Source organism: Salmo salar, chromosome 13 (assembly GCF_965601325.2).
Source record: "Salmo salar chromosome 13, fSalSal1, whole genome shotgun sequence".
NCBI lineage: Eukaryota > Metazoa > Chordata > Actinopteri > Salmoniformes > Salmonidae > Salmo > Salmo salar.
In genome coordinates this window covers 99,417,672-99,434,091 of record NC_138303.1, presented here as the reverse complement: position 1 = coordinate 99,434,091, position 16,420 = coordinate 99,417,672, and the positions used below count along the sequence as shown (strand labels likewise).

Here is a 16,420-nt window from a genome sequence, read left to right as displayed (position 1 = left end):
AGAGTGTGTGTGTGCGTTCGAGCGGCTGAAGGAAAATGGGTGGGGGGGTATTGTTTCAGTGTAAATAGTACTGATTATAAAACATCTCCTCTTGCACTACATTGGCTCTGGCTTTCTCAAGCCTCTGTTTGATACAAGGAATGGAGTCACCCAACACTTACTTGCTGGTAGGAGAGGATTCTATGCTATTTGGGCAAGCAATAATAAAAGCTCAACCTTTTCCTTTATTACTAACACCTAGCCAATCATTTCAGATCAACACTAGTGCCTAGGGGGTAGGGGCTAGGGGGTAGTTTGTGGACGGGGCATACTTCTCTTCCACCTGCTCAGGGTAGAATTTGTCCCTAAGGTACAGGTCTTGGATCAGCTTACCCTAACCTGAACCATTACGAGGAAAACCACAAACTTGACTTTAGATCAGCATCTAGAGGCTATTTCATCCCACTCGTAGTGGGGCACCAGCCTTATCCTCCTCCCTCTCTTTCACCCCTTTATCCCCTCCTCCGGCTGCATCCTTCTCTCCGTGGGCCCAGGTGGACTCACGGTGGCTTAGGTCTGCAGTAATTTTCCCCCCGACTGGTTTTAATGTAAGGGGTAATGTGAGAGGAGACAGGCTCCGCACACACGCAGACGCACACCTCCCCCCTGCAGGAGTCTGGAGCAAGCCGCGGTCTGCACACACACACACACACACACACACACACACACACACACACACACACACACACACACACACACCACAGCAGTGGACATGGTCCTCACCCACCGCTGGGTCATTACCAGCGTCCCTCCATCCCCTTTATTTATTCCTCCTTCACTCCTGTTTACTCCCCTGAGCCTCTCCTCTCCTCCACCCAGAACAGAGGCCTGTATCACTCCATCTCTCAGAGAGAGTGAGGGAGAGAAAGTGTGAGAGAGCAAGAGAGAGAGAGAGAGAGAGAGAGAGAGAGAGAGAGAGAGAGAGAGAGAGAGAGAGAGAGAGAGAGAGAGAGAGAGAGAGAGAGAGAGAGAGAGAGAGGGAGCAAGAAGAGAAGGAAGCAGCTGATTCTATAGGAGCACCAACACAAACAGTGCTGTATATAAACACACACACACACAGGCCGGGGGCTCAGCGACTGACCTGCTGCAGCGTGGCAACAAACACCTCGAATAACTTCCACCTTCTTTTCACCAAACATTCCTTGTTTACCATGTGCGCTGTGCAAAAAAAAAAGAACACTGGTCCTTTTTAATTTATTTCTTTGCTGTTGTGGGAGAGAGCAGAGTAGAGGAGGAGCCCTCGTGGAACTGCAATAAATCACCTGCTTGTTCCCCCCCAACTTTCCATCCAACCCATCCCCATTCCAGTGGCGGCTGGTGGGAGGAGCTACATGAGGACAGGCTCATTGTAATGGCTGGAATGGAATGGATGGAAATGAGTCAAACATGTGGTTTCCATATGTCTGATGTGTTTGATAACTTTCCAAATATTCCATTCCAGCCATTACAATGAGCCCCTCCTCCTACAGCTCCTCCCACAAGCCTCCTCTGCGCCAGCCTCTTCTTGGTTCCCAGGCCCTAAACCCCCCTCTCTTCATCACATACTGATGGATGTACCCCTATCCTACTCCCCCTCGTCATTGCCGGCTGGGCGGGGAAATCGTTTCACCCTATGAAGAAGACACATTAAGAGTCTAATCCTGGTGGGGGGGGGGGGGGGGGGGGTATTTTATTTTGAATTTTAAGACCCATTTTAGGTATATAAAAAAAAAATAGACAAAAAACAATTATTTGATAAAACATTGAATTAGCCCTTACTGCTATTAGCCCATAGAAACACATTGAATAACAGATTCATACATGGAAAAACACTTTTTTGCGGCGCTAAACTACTTCCATATACACTTCAATAAAACGTTTTAACTGGTACCTGCTACCTTCAGATGCTGCAACATGGTCTCAGAGCATTTTGTATTATTCTGTACGTAGCATAAATCTGAGACATGCCAAAGAGCCCCACAGTGGAGGTGCCATAATACCCATAAAACCTAGCGGTCAAACAAGGAAATGGTTCCAATAGTTTTTCCACAATTAATTTTTCCGAGAGGGGATTTTTAGAGACACTTAAAATAATGTCTGTGTTTCGTATAGGCTCAGCCTGGCATGGCATTTTGATAACCATGTAAATCTCTCTCAGACAAAGGGACTTTTATCAATATATTCGTCTCTATTTACTCTCAGATTCGAAAATGCTAATTAGCATCAAAGTAGACATCATGCAAAACTACAAATCCCTGCAAGCTCCTGCACGTCATCTCTAGCTGATACCTTTGCTAACAGGTATTGTGGCAATTTAAAACTTGCACAAGACAGTTCACCGAATGTAGCCTATCTTTTAATTTCTACATTTAGCTAACATTAGAGAGTTAATCCAGAGGTTCTTACCTTTGCCTCAATTCGTCAGTCTGGGCCAGATCATCATGGCATTTGTAGTTCTTTATGATAGCCACATTAGCAGCTAATTAGTATGCGAATATATTGATAAAAGTCACCTTGTCCTAAAGAGATTTACACAGTATTCAAAACAGGGTAAGCCTACACGAAACACTGCCCTTATTTTAAATGTTTCTTAAATCCCCTATGGGGTAAAATGTATGGTGGAAAAAAGATTGGAACCATTTCCCTGTTTGATCTCTAGGTTTTATGGCTGTATGCGGTGGATTAACACCAGATATCTATCTCTAGTTTAAACAAACAGATTTTTATGGGGATTTTTTATTATGATATTTAGATTTCCGCAGGTGCGCAAACATCGACTCTAGGGGTCTTACACACACACACACACACACACACACACACACACACACACACACACACACACACACACACACACACACACACACACACACACACACACACACACACACACACACACACACACACACACACACTTTTACGAATGTGCACACAAGTGTCCCTGAAACACAAATATGTCTAAACAAACAAACAAACACTACTTCCTTATACACAGACAAAATGTAGATTCAAAGTAATGGTCACTGTAAAGTCAGATAAAAGGCAAATGCTACAGAACGTAGAATATAATTGTCATGTAAAATATGGAATCGTGTTGGCCACACATTGGGCCACCACATCTGCAATGTTATGAATGTTTCATCTCATTGAATACAACCTAGAGCTACATAATATGCTTAGGGTGTGTGTGTGGGGGTTTACATTTTGGATTATATTTTTTTAAACCTTTATTTAATTAGGCAAGTCAATTAAGAACAAATTCTTATTACAATGATGGCCTAACCCAGCCAAACCCTAACCCAGACGACACTGGGCCAATTGTGCATCGCCCTATGGGACTTCCAATCACTGCCGGTTGTGAATCAGCCTAGGATCAAACCAGGGTCTGTAGTGACGCCTCTAGCACTGAGATGCTGTGCCGTAAACCGCTGTGCCACTCGGGATTTGGTGTGAGATTCCTGGCAGGCACACCCCATGTGCCTTCAGTTCCCCCTAGAGGCCAAAGAAACCAGAGACACATCTCAGTAAATGTTTGAGTCTGTCCCTGAGTGAAGACAATACAGTGTCTTCCATTGCCACATCACACCAGCCGTTTAGGGAGAGACCATAAGGTCACCACATACCTTACAGGCCCAACTCATTCAACAGACAATGTTGCACTGGCGAAAAGTCTTTATTAGAGTCAAATAGACGATGAACAGTACACATTTCAAACAGTAATAATCGTTGTCCTGTATACAAGATTCACTGGAGGATGTCAGAACCATGAACCTGAATAGATATAGTGCATATAACTTATCTATTCAGTATTTACAGACAGGGAGAGATAAAGGAAGAGGACACCTTTAGAATATCAGTGGTATGAATAAGAACATTATTGAATTGAACCAATGCTATACGATGAGGCATTGTTAAGTCCTAGAGAGGTGATCTGTGCAGTGCTTTGTTCTGTCTCTTCCCAGCTGTAGCATCACAAGAGACCGAACATTACAAAGCCCACCACATTTTACTCACCATCTCCTAGGTACACACATGATACAGTAGACTGTATTGTGATGGGTTTCATTATGGTGGACAGAGAAAAGAACACGCAGTAGCTCGTAAAAGGTTTCTTTTTTATTTTGACAACATTTTGGGACCAGCATGTGCAGCATTAACTGCTGCCTCTTCACTCACCTTCTCCTGGTGGGTATCAGGCAGAATACAACAGCAGTCTGTTGTGTTGGACAAGAGAGGCAACAGAATTGGCTGTACTCTAGTAACTCTCGCTAAGCGAATGGAAATTACAACAAGAGCCCCAGTATTGTGTTGGATTTCAGCATGGTAGACAAAGACAACCAACACACCTTGTATAGAGGTCCCCAAAAGTGTTCTTTTTTTTATTGTGACAAGATGGTATGAAAATGTTTGGTTCCACAAGTGCTGTAACGGTGAGCAATTTAGACAACTCTTCTATGTATGTTAATGGTATAAAAACAACAACAATCACAAAACATATCATTATAAAACAGTATTTTCAGATGGCACCCCTCTTATAAGACAGAACGGTTTATATCCTATCTAAAGTATGAGCCCATGGTACTGTACCAGAAAACGTTTCTGTCAACCCATATCCTCAACCCAACCATTATACGCCAACATATCCCAATGGACTCTGGACCCAAAGAGGCACTTCTCCCAGCCTTTTGGCAGGTCGAAAATCAGCACTGGTGATCAAGAGGTAAGCATTAGAGGTCAAACGGATTCTGACTTTCAATACTGTATCTGAAACAAGGTTCCTCCTCTACTCATCTGACGTGGAAGCATATGAAAGGTGAAAGCAACATGGTGGACTAGGTTCATACCTTCACTAAAAAAAACTGTCTTATATTCATTTATCTTAATTCAACCACGGAGGAGAGGAGATTAATTAGCCGTTAACGTAGATGAAGGAAAGAAGATGAGGAGAGGAAGCAACTTAAGACTTGTGAGGTGCCCCATCAGTCATCCCTCCTTCCTATGGGGTCTAGTTGGTGGTAGTTGGGGTGATCTGTGAGGAGGAGCTGCTGCTTCCAGAGCTCTTGGTGGTCTTCTGCCCCCTGGTGGCGCTGGGCTGGCGTGGCACCCTCTGGCTGGAGCCCTCTCTGCTCTTCTCCCCGTGGCCCGCACCCGCTTTACTACGCACTGCAAAAACAAAGAGAAGGGCAAGAGGGATGGTTAGCGTTGTGTGTGTGTGTGTGTGTGTGTGTGTGTGTGTGTGAGCTGTCATGCAAGCCAAAATGGCTGTGTTTGGGGTGCAATAAGAACATGCAGATGAGCATGTTCAGATGAGAGACCAATGAGACACTTATGAGAGCATGACAGACAGCAATGAAGATGGAACACTTTATTCAGTCTCGACTCTTCCTAAATCGCCCTATGGGGAAAATGCCTCCCCCTCAGGCAGGTGAATCAAATTCAAAACCATGCAGTCAAAAACTTTTTGTCAAATATAGGGCTGCAGTCGACATGAGTAGAGAAAACACAAAAACAGCAAGATGAGGTTAACGAACAAACGCACATACACTCAGAGTCCAGTTTATTAGGTACACCTATTTAGTACCGGGTCGGACCCCCCTTTGCCTCCAGAACAGCCGGAATTCTTTGGAGCATGGAAATGTTGCTCAATTGGTATCAGGGGACCTAACGTGTGCCAGGAAAACATTCCCCACACCATTACACCACCACCACCAGCATGTATCCTTGACACCAGGCTGGATGAGGCCATGGACTCATGCTGTTTACACCAAATCCTGACTCTGCCATCAGCATGACGCAACAGGAGCCAGGATTCGTCGGACCAGGCAATGCTTTTCCACTTTAACATTCAATCGAACAGTAACTGAATGTCTCGATGCCTGTCTGCCTGCTTTATATAGCAAGCCACAGCCATGTGACTCACTGTCTGTAAGAGCAACCCATTTTCATGAACAGGGTGGTGTACCTAATACACTGAGTATACCTGAGTCCACACGCGCACACACACTGTGAAGCTCCTACACACTCTACAAGTAAACTCAGTGCACAAGGTGAAGACATTGAAGTACTGGAGCCAGACGGGCAAAAGAAACTGAGAGGTTGAAGAGTTTCTGGAGAGAGATGGAGGGATAGAGGGAAGAAAAGGAGAGTGAGTGAAAAGGGGACCTTGAGAATGAGGAGAGGAGGTGTCGTAGACCATCTTAGAGTTGACCCTGGTGGGCCTGGGGCCAGCAGAGGAGGTGGTGGAGGAGGTGGTGGGGGGAGGTGCAGGGGGCTTAAAGCTTTTAGGGCCAGACACAACAGAGTCCTCTTCTTCAGCAGCGAGATAGATACGCACACAGAGTGTTTGTGCATACACACCACAAGTACACAGAAACACACATAGAGAAGAATTGGAGAGGAGTTAGAGTGCAAACTGAAATATACAGGTAACATTGTAAAGTTACTGTTTGACTGGAGACCAATGTATCCTATTCTCTTCTCCATTCATTTCTATTCAGCTGGCTGGCCAAGACCACAGTGGAGTGAAGTGGAGAAGAGAATAGCAGCAATGTATTAGTTAGTGAGGGGAATAGGAGACATTGGAAGATTAGGTGTAGAGACTCAGCTGGGGAAGTGAAAGGGGGGTATATCTTGTCTGAGCAGGATACAAGGGTTTAAGCAGAAAGCTGCAAAGCAACAGAAAGAGATCTATATTTTCTATTCCACCTAAATAATAAAAACAATAACTATCCGACAGACAGACATACAGGTACCGTTATGGTATGGTAGAGTCTCCCGTGGCTCTCCTTCCAAATCTTGTTGACTAAACTTGTGGAAGTCTGGAGAACTTTAGTATTGGTTTTTGCATTACAATGGGAGTGCTAGCATTCAACGCTCACATTTGATTGGCTTTGAGTAGAAATTACATTTCCCCTCAGGAGAGGTATTTCGTTGTGTCTCGGTTTTCCTACTTCGTCAGCCAACGTTTTAGTAAGCTATACGACGTTAGTTTTCAATCTTATGCATGTAGGTTGCAAGTCTGAAAATGTTTCAGAAACACAACTTCTGTTTGGAGCACCATCCACGCTAAATATTTAATTGGTTTGATAACAGGAAAACGCGACACTAGTTTCTATCTTGACTCCACCACATTCCACCCTTTTTTATCATCTTCATAAAGGGAAATTCCCAAGGCTTTCTAACATAACTTCTGAGGCTATAGAAACATTAACGCTCTTCCCTGTCTGTCCCTACCCGACAGACATGTACTGTTATGTAGAGGAAACAATGAGCTATATACTCTGGCTGGACTACCAGTGAGAAAGCAGTATTGTTGCAGAACGGGAAACCACAACCCCGCTTTAGCTCTCTCACCACCTGATCCAGACCCTACTGACCTCTGGGTTCTGTAGGGGCTGTGGTGGTGTTGGGGTAGGAGGTGGTGGAGGAGTCTCCCATGGAGGTTTCAGCTATCCTCTGGCCAGCACACATGGCCTTCAGTGTCTGGAACACAGCCAGTGGAGCCACGTTCATCTTCAACAGGTCCACAATGATCCTACAGGAGAGGACAAGGATTAAACTAAGAATACAGTGTACAGACTCGCTCTCACACACACACACACACACACACACACACCCCCCCCCCCCCCCCTCGCTCTCACACACACTCGCTCTCACACACACTCGCTCTCACACACCGCCCACCCTCGCCACACACACACACACTCGCTCACACACACACACACTCGCTCACACACACACACTCGCACACACACACACAAAAATCAGTCAGTGTACTGGCCTGATCAATGCATTAGTCAGAGTCTAGGTCTGTAGTATAAGATGGGTTAAAAATAGCTCAGAATAATGTTATTGGCCAGACAGAAAGACAGGGGATTGTGTATTCAGATCAGAGGAAAAGGAGAGGATTGATGAGGAAAGGAAGCCAAGTTAGACTATTGAGATGCCCCATCTCAGACGTACTTGAAGACCTCCTGGTCCATGGCGATGCCTGCGGCCTGCGTCAGCTCAAATAGCTCACTCTCCTCGGCGTTGAGGATCTTCTTCTTCTTCATGGCATACTTGGTGACGTTGCCGCTGACCGTCACGCCCATGGCAGGGGAGTCTGGGGCCGTGGGGAGGGGCCCGGGGGCGGTCTGCTGCTGAGAGTGAGACATGACAGGTCACCTCAGTTACCTGGGGGCCAAGAGAGCGGGAAGAGATCAGTATGAAGGAATCTCATTAGCAATTCAATCAACAACAAAAGAATGTCATGCATTTGCTCCATTGTTCATTTTTTTTGAGAGCCCCTCGGGGGCACGCCTCTAGTATCATACAACATTTAAATGTAATTTTAGCAACTTCGTCAGCTAGCTAGCAATCTATGTTTGTTTGGCAAGAATTGTGAATATGGCTACGAAACGTAGCTAAAGTCGCTATCTAACTAACTTGGCCCTATTCGGCGCGGCGTCCGCTTGCCAATACCTCAACTCTGATAACATTATTGCAATGAAAAGCTTCTTACCTCAGCGCTAAGTGGGGGTAGACGTTATTGAATTAGTGTAGTACTTATTTAGGGGGAATGATCAGCCTGTTTGCGTTGACGGTTGTCATTCGTATTGTTCAAAACATAGGCGCGGAATAATCACGTCACGGTTATAGAAAAAAGGAAAGTGCGTAAGTGTTGCAGAAAAAACGCAAGAGGACGTTAAAATCTAAAAACCCTGGAACCGACGCGAACAGATAACGGACTCTTCCATGTCCATATAAGGGGTTATGGATAGTCGCCAGTTTCATTGTACCTTTAAAATATATATATATAACCGAAACGTATTTTCTAATTCTTATCGATCCAACACAAAATAAGCACCAAAGTTACATTTTATAGTTCCATTTTGTCAAATTAACTTTGTGGCCTACAGATATTCCGTATATGCATTTTCGAATCCACACTAACTGTAAATGGTTTAGTCCTAGGTCTAGGATGGCCGCTGCTGTGGGTGTAAACAAGCAGGGGACCGCAGCAACGATGGACGTCTGTGTTCGGCACGTCAGGGGGGCCACAAGCAGCACGGTGAAGGTTGGTTGAATACTTGCACGTCTAAATAAGCATATAAACAACGTTTGAAGGCGATACGTCGTTTGCTCAAATTACCGACAAGGGCGCTCGGATCGGGGGAACTTTCAATTCTGCTGTTTTGCGGCCGGGCCGTAAACGCATTGTCAAACGATCGGCCTGGATTTTTTTGTGTGTATGCGTAGACAATAGACATGCAATCCACAAGATTACAGACAGAATCACCATCTGGGTTAAGTGCCATGATCACAGCTTTTTGTATCAACCATGCAACTGCATCAGCTAACTTCACCTCTCATTAGCAGCATAGCATGCTAACGTTAAGGCGCTAAGCCGCTAGCTATAGCTAACTACTGCTGATACCCAGTCTAACATTTTGTTAACTTGCTACTTCTTTGTGTAGAACATTGTGTGCCATCTGAAAAGTCACTAGCTGGGTGCAGTTGATTCAGGAATCACCCTCAAAATAACATTTAACACCTTCATAAAATTGTGCGGTTTTGCATGACAACTTCAATGAAATGGAGATTTCGCAGGCAGGCTAGTGTTGTCGCACTAGCTAGCTACGCACTTTAATAACAAACCACCATTGTGTAGTTAGCTGTGTGTCTTTTCGTCAACACTACACTAACCAAATGAGTTCCATGAGAAGCCAGATGAATTTACCAACGGGAAACATGACACAGACACCATCTCAGTCTATGCAGAAATAAGTCAATTTTGAATTGATATGCAATGACAAGGGGTCCATCTAAGTAAACTCAACCTATGTGTGCGGTTGACGCGACCTGCATGTGTGTTGTTGTCCCCAGGTGTTGGAGTGTGGGGTGTGTGAAGATGTCTTCTCTCTCCAGGGGGACAAGGTCCCCCGGCTGTTGCTCTGTGGTCACACAGTCTGTCATGACTGTCTGACCCGGCTGCCCCTGCATGGTAGAGCCATCCGCTGCCCCTTCGACAGACAGGTTACAGAGCTGGGTGAGTTCCGTAGGGTTTAGTTTCTATACAGGCCTTTTGTGTTCCTGTGTCAGTGAGCGTGATGTAACATCCATCACAATATAAGGTCTAACGTCTCACTTGTTTACTTGAAAGCTTTTAGTCCATCGCCTCTGGGAAATGTGTGAATGATTTGATGATGAATGAATGCGTTTTATTGACTGTCTCTCTCAGGGGACTCTGGTGTGTGGGGTCTGAAGAAGAACTTTGCCCTGCTGGAGCTTCTGGAGAGGCTGCAGAATGGAGCATCCAGCCAGTTGAGCATGGCAGAGGATGCACTAACAGGCATGGGAGAGGTAGGCAGTAGTTAGCCCCACCCTGGGTTCCCATCTTTCATCTGCAATTATCTGAAAACACAGAAATGATAGGTGAAAGCTATATGGGAATTGGCTTTGATCTGCCTAGTTCTTTCACATCCATCCATCCAATTCTCAAGGACACTTACTTAATGACAACGACACATGAAATGTAACACTATCGTATGTCCTCCCCTCCAGTCTATAATCCGCTGTGACGAGGACGAGAGCCACACGGCGTCTATGTACTGCACGGTGTGTGCCACCCACCTGTGTGCCGACTGCTCCCAGCTCACCCACTCCACCCGCACCCTGGCCAAGCACCGGCAGGTACCCCTGGCAGACAAGCCCCACGAGAAGACACTATGCCCGCAGCACCAGGTCCACGCCATCGAGTTCGTCTGTCAGGAGGAGCTCTGCCAGCCTGGGCCGCTCATGTGCTGCGTGTGCAAAGAGTACGGCAAGCACCAGGGACACAAGGTACGGAAGGTGGAGGAGGACGAGTCAGCTGGGAGTAGCCTCACTGGTTGTTGTATTTATTGACTGACAGGTCAATCTCTGAAGCAACGTTCCTAGCAACACTAGAGACAACAAGCAAATCAGAATAGCTAAATGAATGGTCACTTGTCGTTGTACTGGTTGGTAGTTCAGGTGGTGTGATTTAGGGCTGTGACGATCCCAGTATCGCAATATTTTGTCCATGGCGAAAATGATAGTACAAAGCAGACCAAACTCTTTGGTGCTTTAAAAACCTGCTGTATGTAAAATATTGTGTGATATACTGTAGCTAAATAAATAAATGTGACTCTGGATGACAACATAATTATGTTTGTTTTCAACATTAGGAATGTTTTCCTAAAGAAGTTGAATCCGCTTCGTGTTTTGTTTCCTTGCCACGATACTAATGAGGATTGTCCTGGCCCTACTATGATTGTGTTCATTTCTCCTTGCTGATTGCTTCTTTCCTGTAGCATGCAGTTCTGGAGGCAGAAGCCAATCAGATCCGTGCGTCTATCCTGGACATGGCCCACTGTATCCGGACGTTCACAGAGGAGGTGTCGGAATATTCCAGGAAGCTGGTTGGGATCGTACAGCAGATTGAGGGAGGAGAACGGATAGTGGAGGATGGCATCGGCATGGCACACACTGAACATGTAAAAACAGCTGGCTGTGGATAACAACTTTTTGCATACTAAACAACAGATTAACTTTAGATTTCAAAGTGGATAGATAGGCTATTCAAATGTAATTGAGGTATAATCGCTGTAAAGCTGTTACTGTATTTACAAATTATGGTAGCTACATCTCAAAGTCCTGGGAAACATCATTGTATTTCCTTCCAAAAAGTCATAACATTGCTTATGGTTTATCATAGTGTATATTTCATGATGCGGTGTGTAATCTGTGTATTCCTGATGGACTCAGTCGTCTGTGGGTGTTCCCCAGGTCCCAGGCACGGCAGAGAGCGCCCGGTCCTGCGTACGGGCCTACTTCGCCGACCTCCACGAAACGCTGTGCAGACAGGAGGAGATGGCGCTCAGTGTAGTGGACGCACATGTCAGGGAAAGGCTCATTTGGCTCCGGCAACAGCAGGAAGACATGACCATCCTACTGTCCCAGGTCTCCACAGCCTGCCTGCACTGCGAGAAGACACTGCAGCAGGTAGGAGCCAAAATGGGCCACTGGTGGGCATAACATCTCTAGAGCACACTGTAGGAATGCAATCTCTGCTTGCACTGGATGGTGCCCTCATTTTCAATAAGAACCACCAAGGTCTTCCTAAGGACCTTTTTATGGTCTGAAATCAGATATGAAAATCACATTTGCAAATGTGATTTTCCTAAGTCATGACTGATGTCTTCCCTGTGTCTCTCTGTAGGATGACTGCAGAGTGGTCCTGGCCAAGCAGGAGATCAACAGACTGTTGGAGACTCTACAGAAACAGCAGCAGCAGTTCACTGAGCTGGCTGACCACATCCAGCTAGACGCTGGTATCCCCGTCACATTCACCAAGGTACAGCACTCTGCTCTACTCTGTAGGAATACAAAATGTCATACACTCCATTGAAAAATAATTAGTAACTTCATTTAGACTACATTGTTTTCTCTGTTCCAGGACAACCGGGTCCACATCGGCCCTAAGATGGAGATCCGGGTGGTGACCCTGGGATTGGATAGTGCCGGGAAAACCACCATCCTTTTCAAGCTGAAACAGGACGAATTTATGCAGCCCATCCCTACCATAGGTAAACCCACAACAGTGTCTGTCATTAAAATGTACCTTAATTGTATTGCCACTAGCCACTCCTCGTCCTTGTCATCTGTAGGTTTTAATGTGGAGACAGTGGAGTATAAGAATCTCAAGTTCACCATCTGGGACGTTGGTGGGAAACATAAGCTACGGCCTCTCTGGAAGCACTATTACCTGAACACACAAGGTATCTGTTTACCTCTTTCTTTCATATTACATGGTTCCCTAACATGTACTGTATACTAAACGTTAGGAACACCTTCCTACTATTGAATTGCCCTCAGAACAGCCTCAATTCATAAGGGGATTGGACTACAAGGTGTCGACAGTGTTCCACAGGGATGCTGGCCCATGTTGACTCCAATGCTTCCCACAGGTGTTTCAAGTTGGCTGGATGTCCTTTGGGTGGTGGACCATTGTTGATACACATGGGAAACTGTTGAGTGTGAAAAACCCAGCAGCGTTGCAGTTCTTGACACAAACCGGAGCGCCTGGCACGTACTACCATACCCCGTTCAAAGGCGCTTTACTTTTTTTTTTTTGTCTTGCCCATTCACCCTCTGAATGACACACACAAACAATCCATGTCTCAACTCTCTCAAGGCTTAAAAATCCTTCTTTAACCTGTCTCCTCCCCTTTATCTACACTGAATTTATTGGATTTAACAAGTGACATCAATAAGGGATCATAGCTTTCCCCCTGGATTCACCTGGTTAGTCTCTCATGGAAAGAGCAGGTGTTCCTAATGTTTTATACACTCGTATATCAATAACTATGACAAATGTACTGATTTTGAAAAGAGAATTGTAAGGATGATTTGAGTGAAGAGGGCCCTGACTTGTTTTTTTCTGTCTCCTTTCGCTCTCCAGCGGTGGTGTTTGTGATTGACAGCTGTCACAGGGATAGGCTGATGGAGGCCCACAGTGAACTGGCCAAGCTTCTGACAGAGAAGGAGCTGAGAGACGCCCTGCTCCTCATCTTCGCCAACAAACAGGTACGCGCACACAACCCCTTGGTCCAACAAACAGGTACGCGCGCACACAATCCCTTGGTCCAACAAACAGGTACGCGCACACAACCCCTTGGTCCAACAAACAGGTACGCGCGCACACAACCCCTTGGTCCAACAAACAGGTACGCGCACACACAACCCCTTGGTCCAACAAACAGGTACGCGCGCACAACCCCTTGGTCCAACAAACAGGTACGCACGCACACAACCCCTTGGTCCAACAAACAGGTACGCGCACACAACCCCTTGGTCCAACAAACAGGTACGCGCACACAATCCCTTGGTCCAACAAACAGGTACGCGCACACAACCCCTTGGTCCAACAAACAGGTACGCACACACAACCCCTTGGTCCAACAAACAGGTACGCGCGCACACAACCCCTTGGTCCAACAAACAGGTACGCGCGCACACAACCCCTTGGTCCAACAAACAGGTACGCGCACACAACCCCTTGGTCCAACAAACAGGTACGCGCGCACACAACCCCTTGGTCCAACAAACAGGTACGCGCACACAACCCCTTGGTCCAACAAACAGGTACGCGCACACAACCCCTTGGTCCAACAAACAGGTACGCGCGCACATTGATTAATTAGCCCAGGGGGTAAGTATCCGAGCTGGTACTTAACCCTAACTGCTCCTGTAAGTAGCTCTGGATAAGAGTGTCTGCTAAATGACTCAAATGTTGATTGACTGATTAGCTCATTGATTCGTCTATCACCTGCAGGACGTCCCTGGGGCTGTGTCGGTGGAGGAGATGACGGAGCTGCTGAGTCTCCACAAGTTGTGCTGTGGGAGGAGCTGGCACATCCAGGGATGTGACGCCCGCAGTGGCATGGGGCTCCACGAGGGCCTGGACTGGCTGTCCCGACAGCTGGTGGCTGCAGGTGTACTGGATGTGGCCTAGACCTCCCCTTGCAGCAGGGGGGCTGGACGTGGCCTAGACCTCCCCTTGCTGCAGGGGGGCTGGACGTGACCTAGACCTCCCCTTGCTGCAGGGGGGCTGGACGTGACCTAGACCTCCCCTTGCTGCAGGGGGGCTGGACGTGACCTAGACCTCCCCTTGCTGCAGGGGGGCTGGACGTGACCTAGACCTCCCCTTGCTGCAGGGGGGCTGGACGTGGCCTAGACCTCCCCATGCTGCAGGGGGGCTGGACGTGGCCTAGACCTCCCCATGTTGCAGGGGGGCTGGATGTGGCCTAGACCTCCCCTTGCTGCAGGGGGGCTGGACGTGGCCTAGACCTCCCCTTGCTGCAGGGGGGCTGGACGTGGCCTAGACCTCCCCTTGCTGCAGGGGGGCTGGACGTGGCCTAGACCTCCCCATGCTGCAGGGGGGCTGGACGTGGCCTAGACCTCCCCTGATGACTGACTTCTGTTACCAAGTAAAACCCTCTTACCATAGATCCCAGAACGATCTTCTTAAACCATCCACACCATAAAGACCTGTCCACCATAGACCTGCACCAGTCACATCTACCTAAACCTTTTACCTGATGATTGGCTTATGGTATACCCAGTCCTACCAAACCCTAAATCCCATACCTTTCACCCCATACTAAGGCCTTAGCCCTATATTCTATAGCCGTTCTACCCTTCTCACCCCTAACCCACAGCCAGTGAATCCATCATTAGTCGTAATGCTTTGTACTCTGCTCTGCCGTGGGTATGCTAACAGGGATTCCCTCAAGCTTACTAAACTAACCTGCTTATAAGACTACACATTCCCATATTGCCTCAATGCAGATGAGATTAATTTCATGGCGAAACTCCATGTTGTAGATTTTTTTCCGTTGGTACCAATGTACTTGACTTGTGATGATTTCATGTAATTCAGCATCAGGTCTTGAAATGACACCGGTAGTGAGCTGAGTTCAGCTATTATTGACGTTGGTTAAATAGTGCAGTTGAGTGAAAAATCTATTTATGTTGGGTAGGTAGGGGACATTGTAGTAGCTGTGGTGGGAAACGTCTAAAGTGTTATATGAAACCTTTCTCCCACCTGTTTTGTGGAGTGTCTTGCATGCAGAATTCATTGGATGCACTTTTCTGCCGCTTTAATACATCTGGGTTGTGCTCATGAGGGTGCAATGTTTGACTCATGTTGCAGATGTATAGACTAGACATGATTCCTTCATCTAATTGACAGAGGATGATCTACACACTATATTTCTGAATGTTCCAGAATGTTGTGCCCTACAGAATGTGATACTGGCTTCTTTTGAAACCAGGACTCCTGGTTTAAATTTTTTCATCACAACCTGTGATGGTCTTCTGTTTTAGCCCATCTGTCTGGAGTGCTGATTGTTACATTCTACATTAACGTTACCCACATGTAGATGTGAAACTTAGTCAAAACATTAACCAAACACCTTTCAACTCCTGTTATTGTATGGAGGAACTATCCTTTGGTTTGAATTCACTTTCCTCATTGCTATGTTGTTACTACTTCTATGTAAAAATAAAATGCATGTGTGAAGAACCTTCCCTCTGTTAAAGGATCTCTCAGATTCTGACATTAGTTTTTGAAACATTTAGAAGCGCAGTGCAAATCCACACGTTACTCGTGGATTTGATAAAGGCTTTTGTAAATCATAATTAATGTGATGCTATTAAATAAACTGTCTGGATGTTGCTTTTTTAAATTTAACTAGGCAAGTCAGTTAAGAACAAATTCTTATTTACAATGGACGGCTAAACCAGGATGACGCTGGGCCAATTGTGTGCCACCCTATGGGACTCCCAATCACGGCCGCATGTGATACAGCCTGGATTCGAACCAGGGACTGTAGTGAAG

At 46.3% G+C, this 16,420-nt stretch overlaps 2 protein-coding genes across 7 annotated transcripts; one reads left to right on the top strand and one right to left on the bottom strand.

Moving 5' to 3' along the window:
• Window positions 1-4,113: 4,113 nt before the first annotated feature.
• mzt2b (mitotic spindle organizing protein 2B) lies at window positions 4,114-8,701 on the bottom strand. Of its 3 annotated transcripts, none has more exons than XM_082960509.1 (5): window positions 8,519-8,701; window positions 7,978-8,190; window positions 7,392-7,549; window positions 6,178-6,321; window positions 4,114-5,178 (listed from the first exon to the last, which is right to left on the bottom strand). In XM_082960509.1, exons 2-5 carry the CDS (start codon window positions 8,169-8,171, stop codon window positions 5,021-5,023), a joined length of 654 nt encoding a protein of 217 aa, XP_082816635.1. In that variant the 5' UTR covers window positions 8,172-8,190; window positions 8,519-8,701; the 3' UTR covers window positions 4,114-5,020. The 3 variants fall into 3 exon arrangements, with proteins under 3 accessions (XP_082816635.1, XP_013994021.1, XP_013994024.1); XM_014138546.3 differs by having other exon boundaries at window positions 6,178-6,324; window positions 8,519-8,700; XM_014138549.3 differs by lacking the exon at window positions 6,178-6,321 and having other exon boundaries at window positions 8,519-8,689.
• Window positions 8,702-8,924: 223 nt separating this feature from the next.
• Window positions 8,925-16,109, top strand: LOC106568315 (E3 ubiquitin-protein ligase TRIM23). Of its 4 annotated transcripts, none has more exons than XM_014138545.3 (11): window positions 8,925-9,073; window positions 9,883-10,045; window positions 10,238-10,359; window positions 10,561-10,839; window positions 11,331-11,513; window positions 11,806-12,021; window positions 12,239-12,373; window positions 12,476-12,605; window positions 12,687-12,797; window positions 13,481-13,605; window positions 14,354-16,109. In XM_014138545.3, the coding sequence occupies exons 1-11, from the start codon at window positions 8,927-8,929 to the stop codon at window positions 14,531-14,533; spliced, it is 1,791 nt and encodes a 596-aa protein (XP_013994020.2). In that variant the 5' UTR covers window positions 8,925-8,926; the 3' UTR covers window positions 14,534-16,109. The 4 variants fall into 4 exon arrangements, with proteins under 4 accessions (XP_013994020.2, XP_013994018.2, XP_013994019.2 ...); XM_014138543.3 differs by having other exon boundaries at window positions 12,452-12,605; XM_014138544.3 differs by having other exon boundaries at window positions 11,785-12,021.
• The last annotated feature ends 311 nt before the right edge of the window (window positions 16,110-16,420 follow it).

Bases quoted from the DNA above. Each gene is read 5' to 3' on its own strand.
- mzt2b (XM_014138546.3), bottom strand. From the start codon at position 8,171: ATGTCTCACTCTCAGCAGCAGACCGCCCCCGGGCCCCTCCCCACGGCC. The intron at 6,325-7,391 runs GTCAGTAGGGTC...TCGCTGCTGAAG, and splicing joins AGCCCCTACAGAACCCAGAG to AAGAGGACTCTGTTGTGTCT. The intron at 5,179-6,177 runs GTCCCCTTTTCA...TTGTTTTTGCAG, and splicing joins CTCCTCTCCTCATTCTCAAG to TGCGTAGTAAAGCGGGTGCG.
- LOC106568315 (XM_014138542.3), top strand. From the start codon at position 8,927: ATGCATTTTCGAATCCACACTAACTGTAAATGGTTTAGTCCTAGGTCT. The intron at 10,360-10,560 runs GTAGGCAGTAGT...CCTCCCCTCCAG, and splicing joins CACTAACAGGCATGGGAGAG to TCTATAATCCGCTGTGACGA. The intron at 13,606-14,353 runs GTACGCGCACAC...TATCACCTGCAG, and splicing joins TCATCTTCGCCAACAAACAG to GACGTCCCTGGGGCTGTGTC.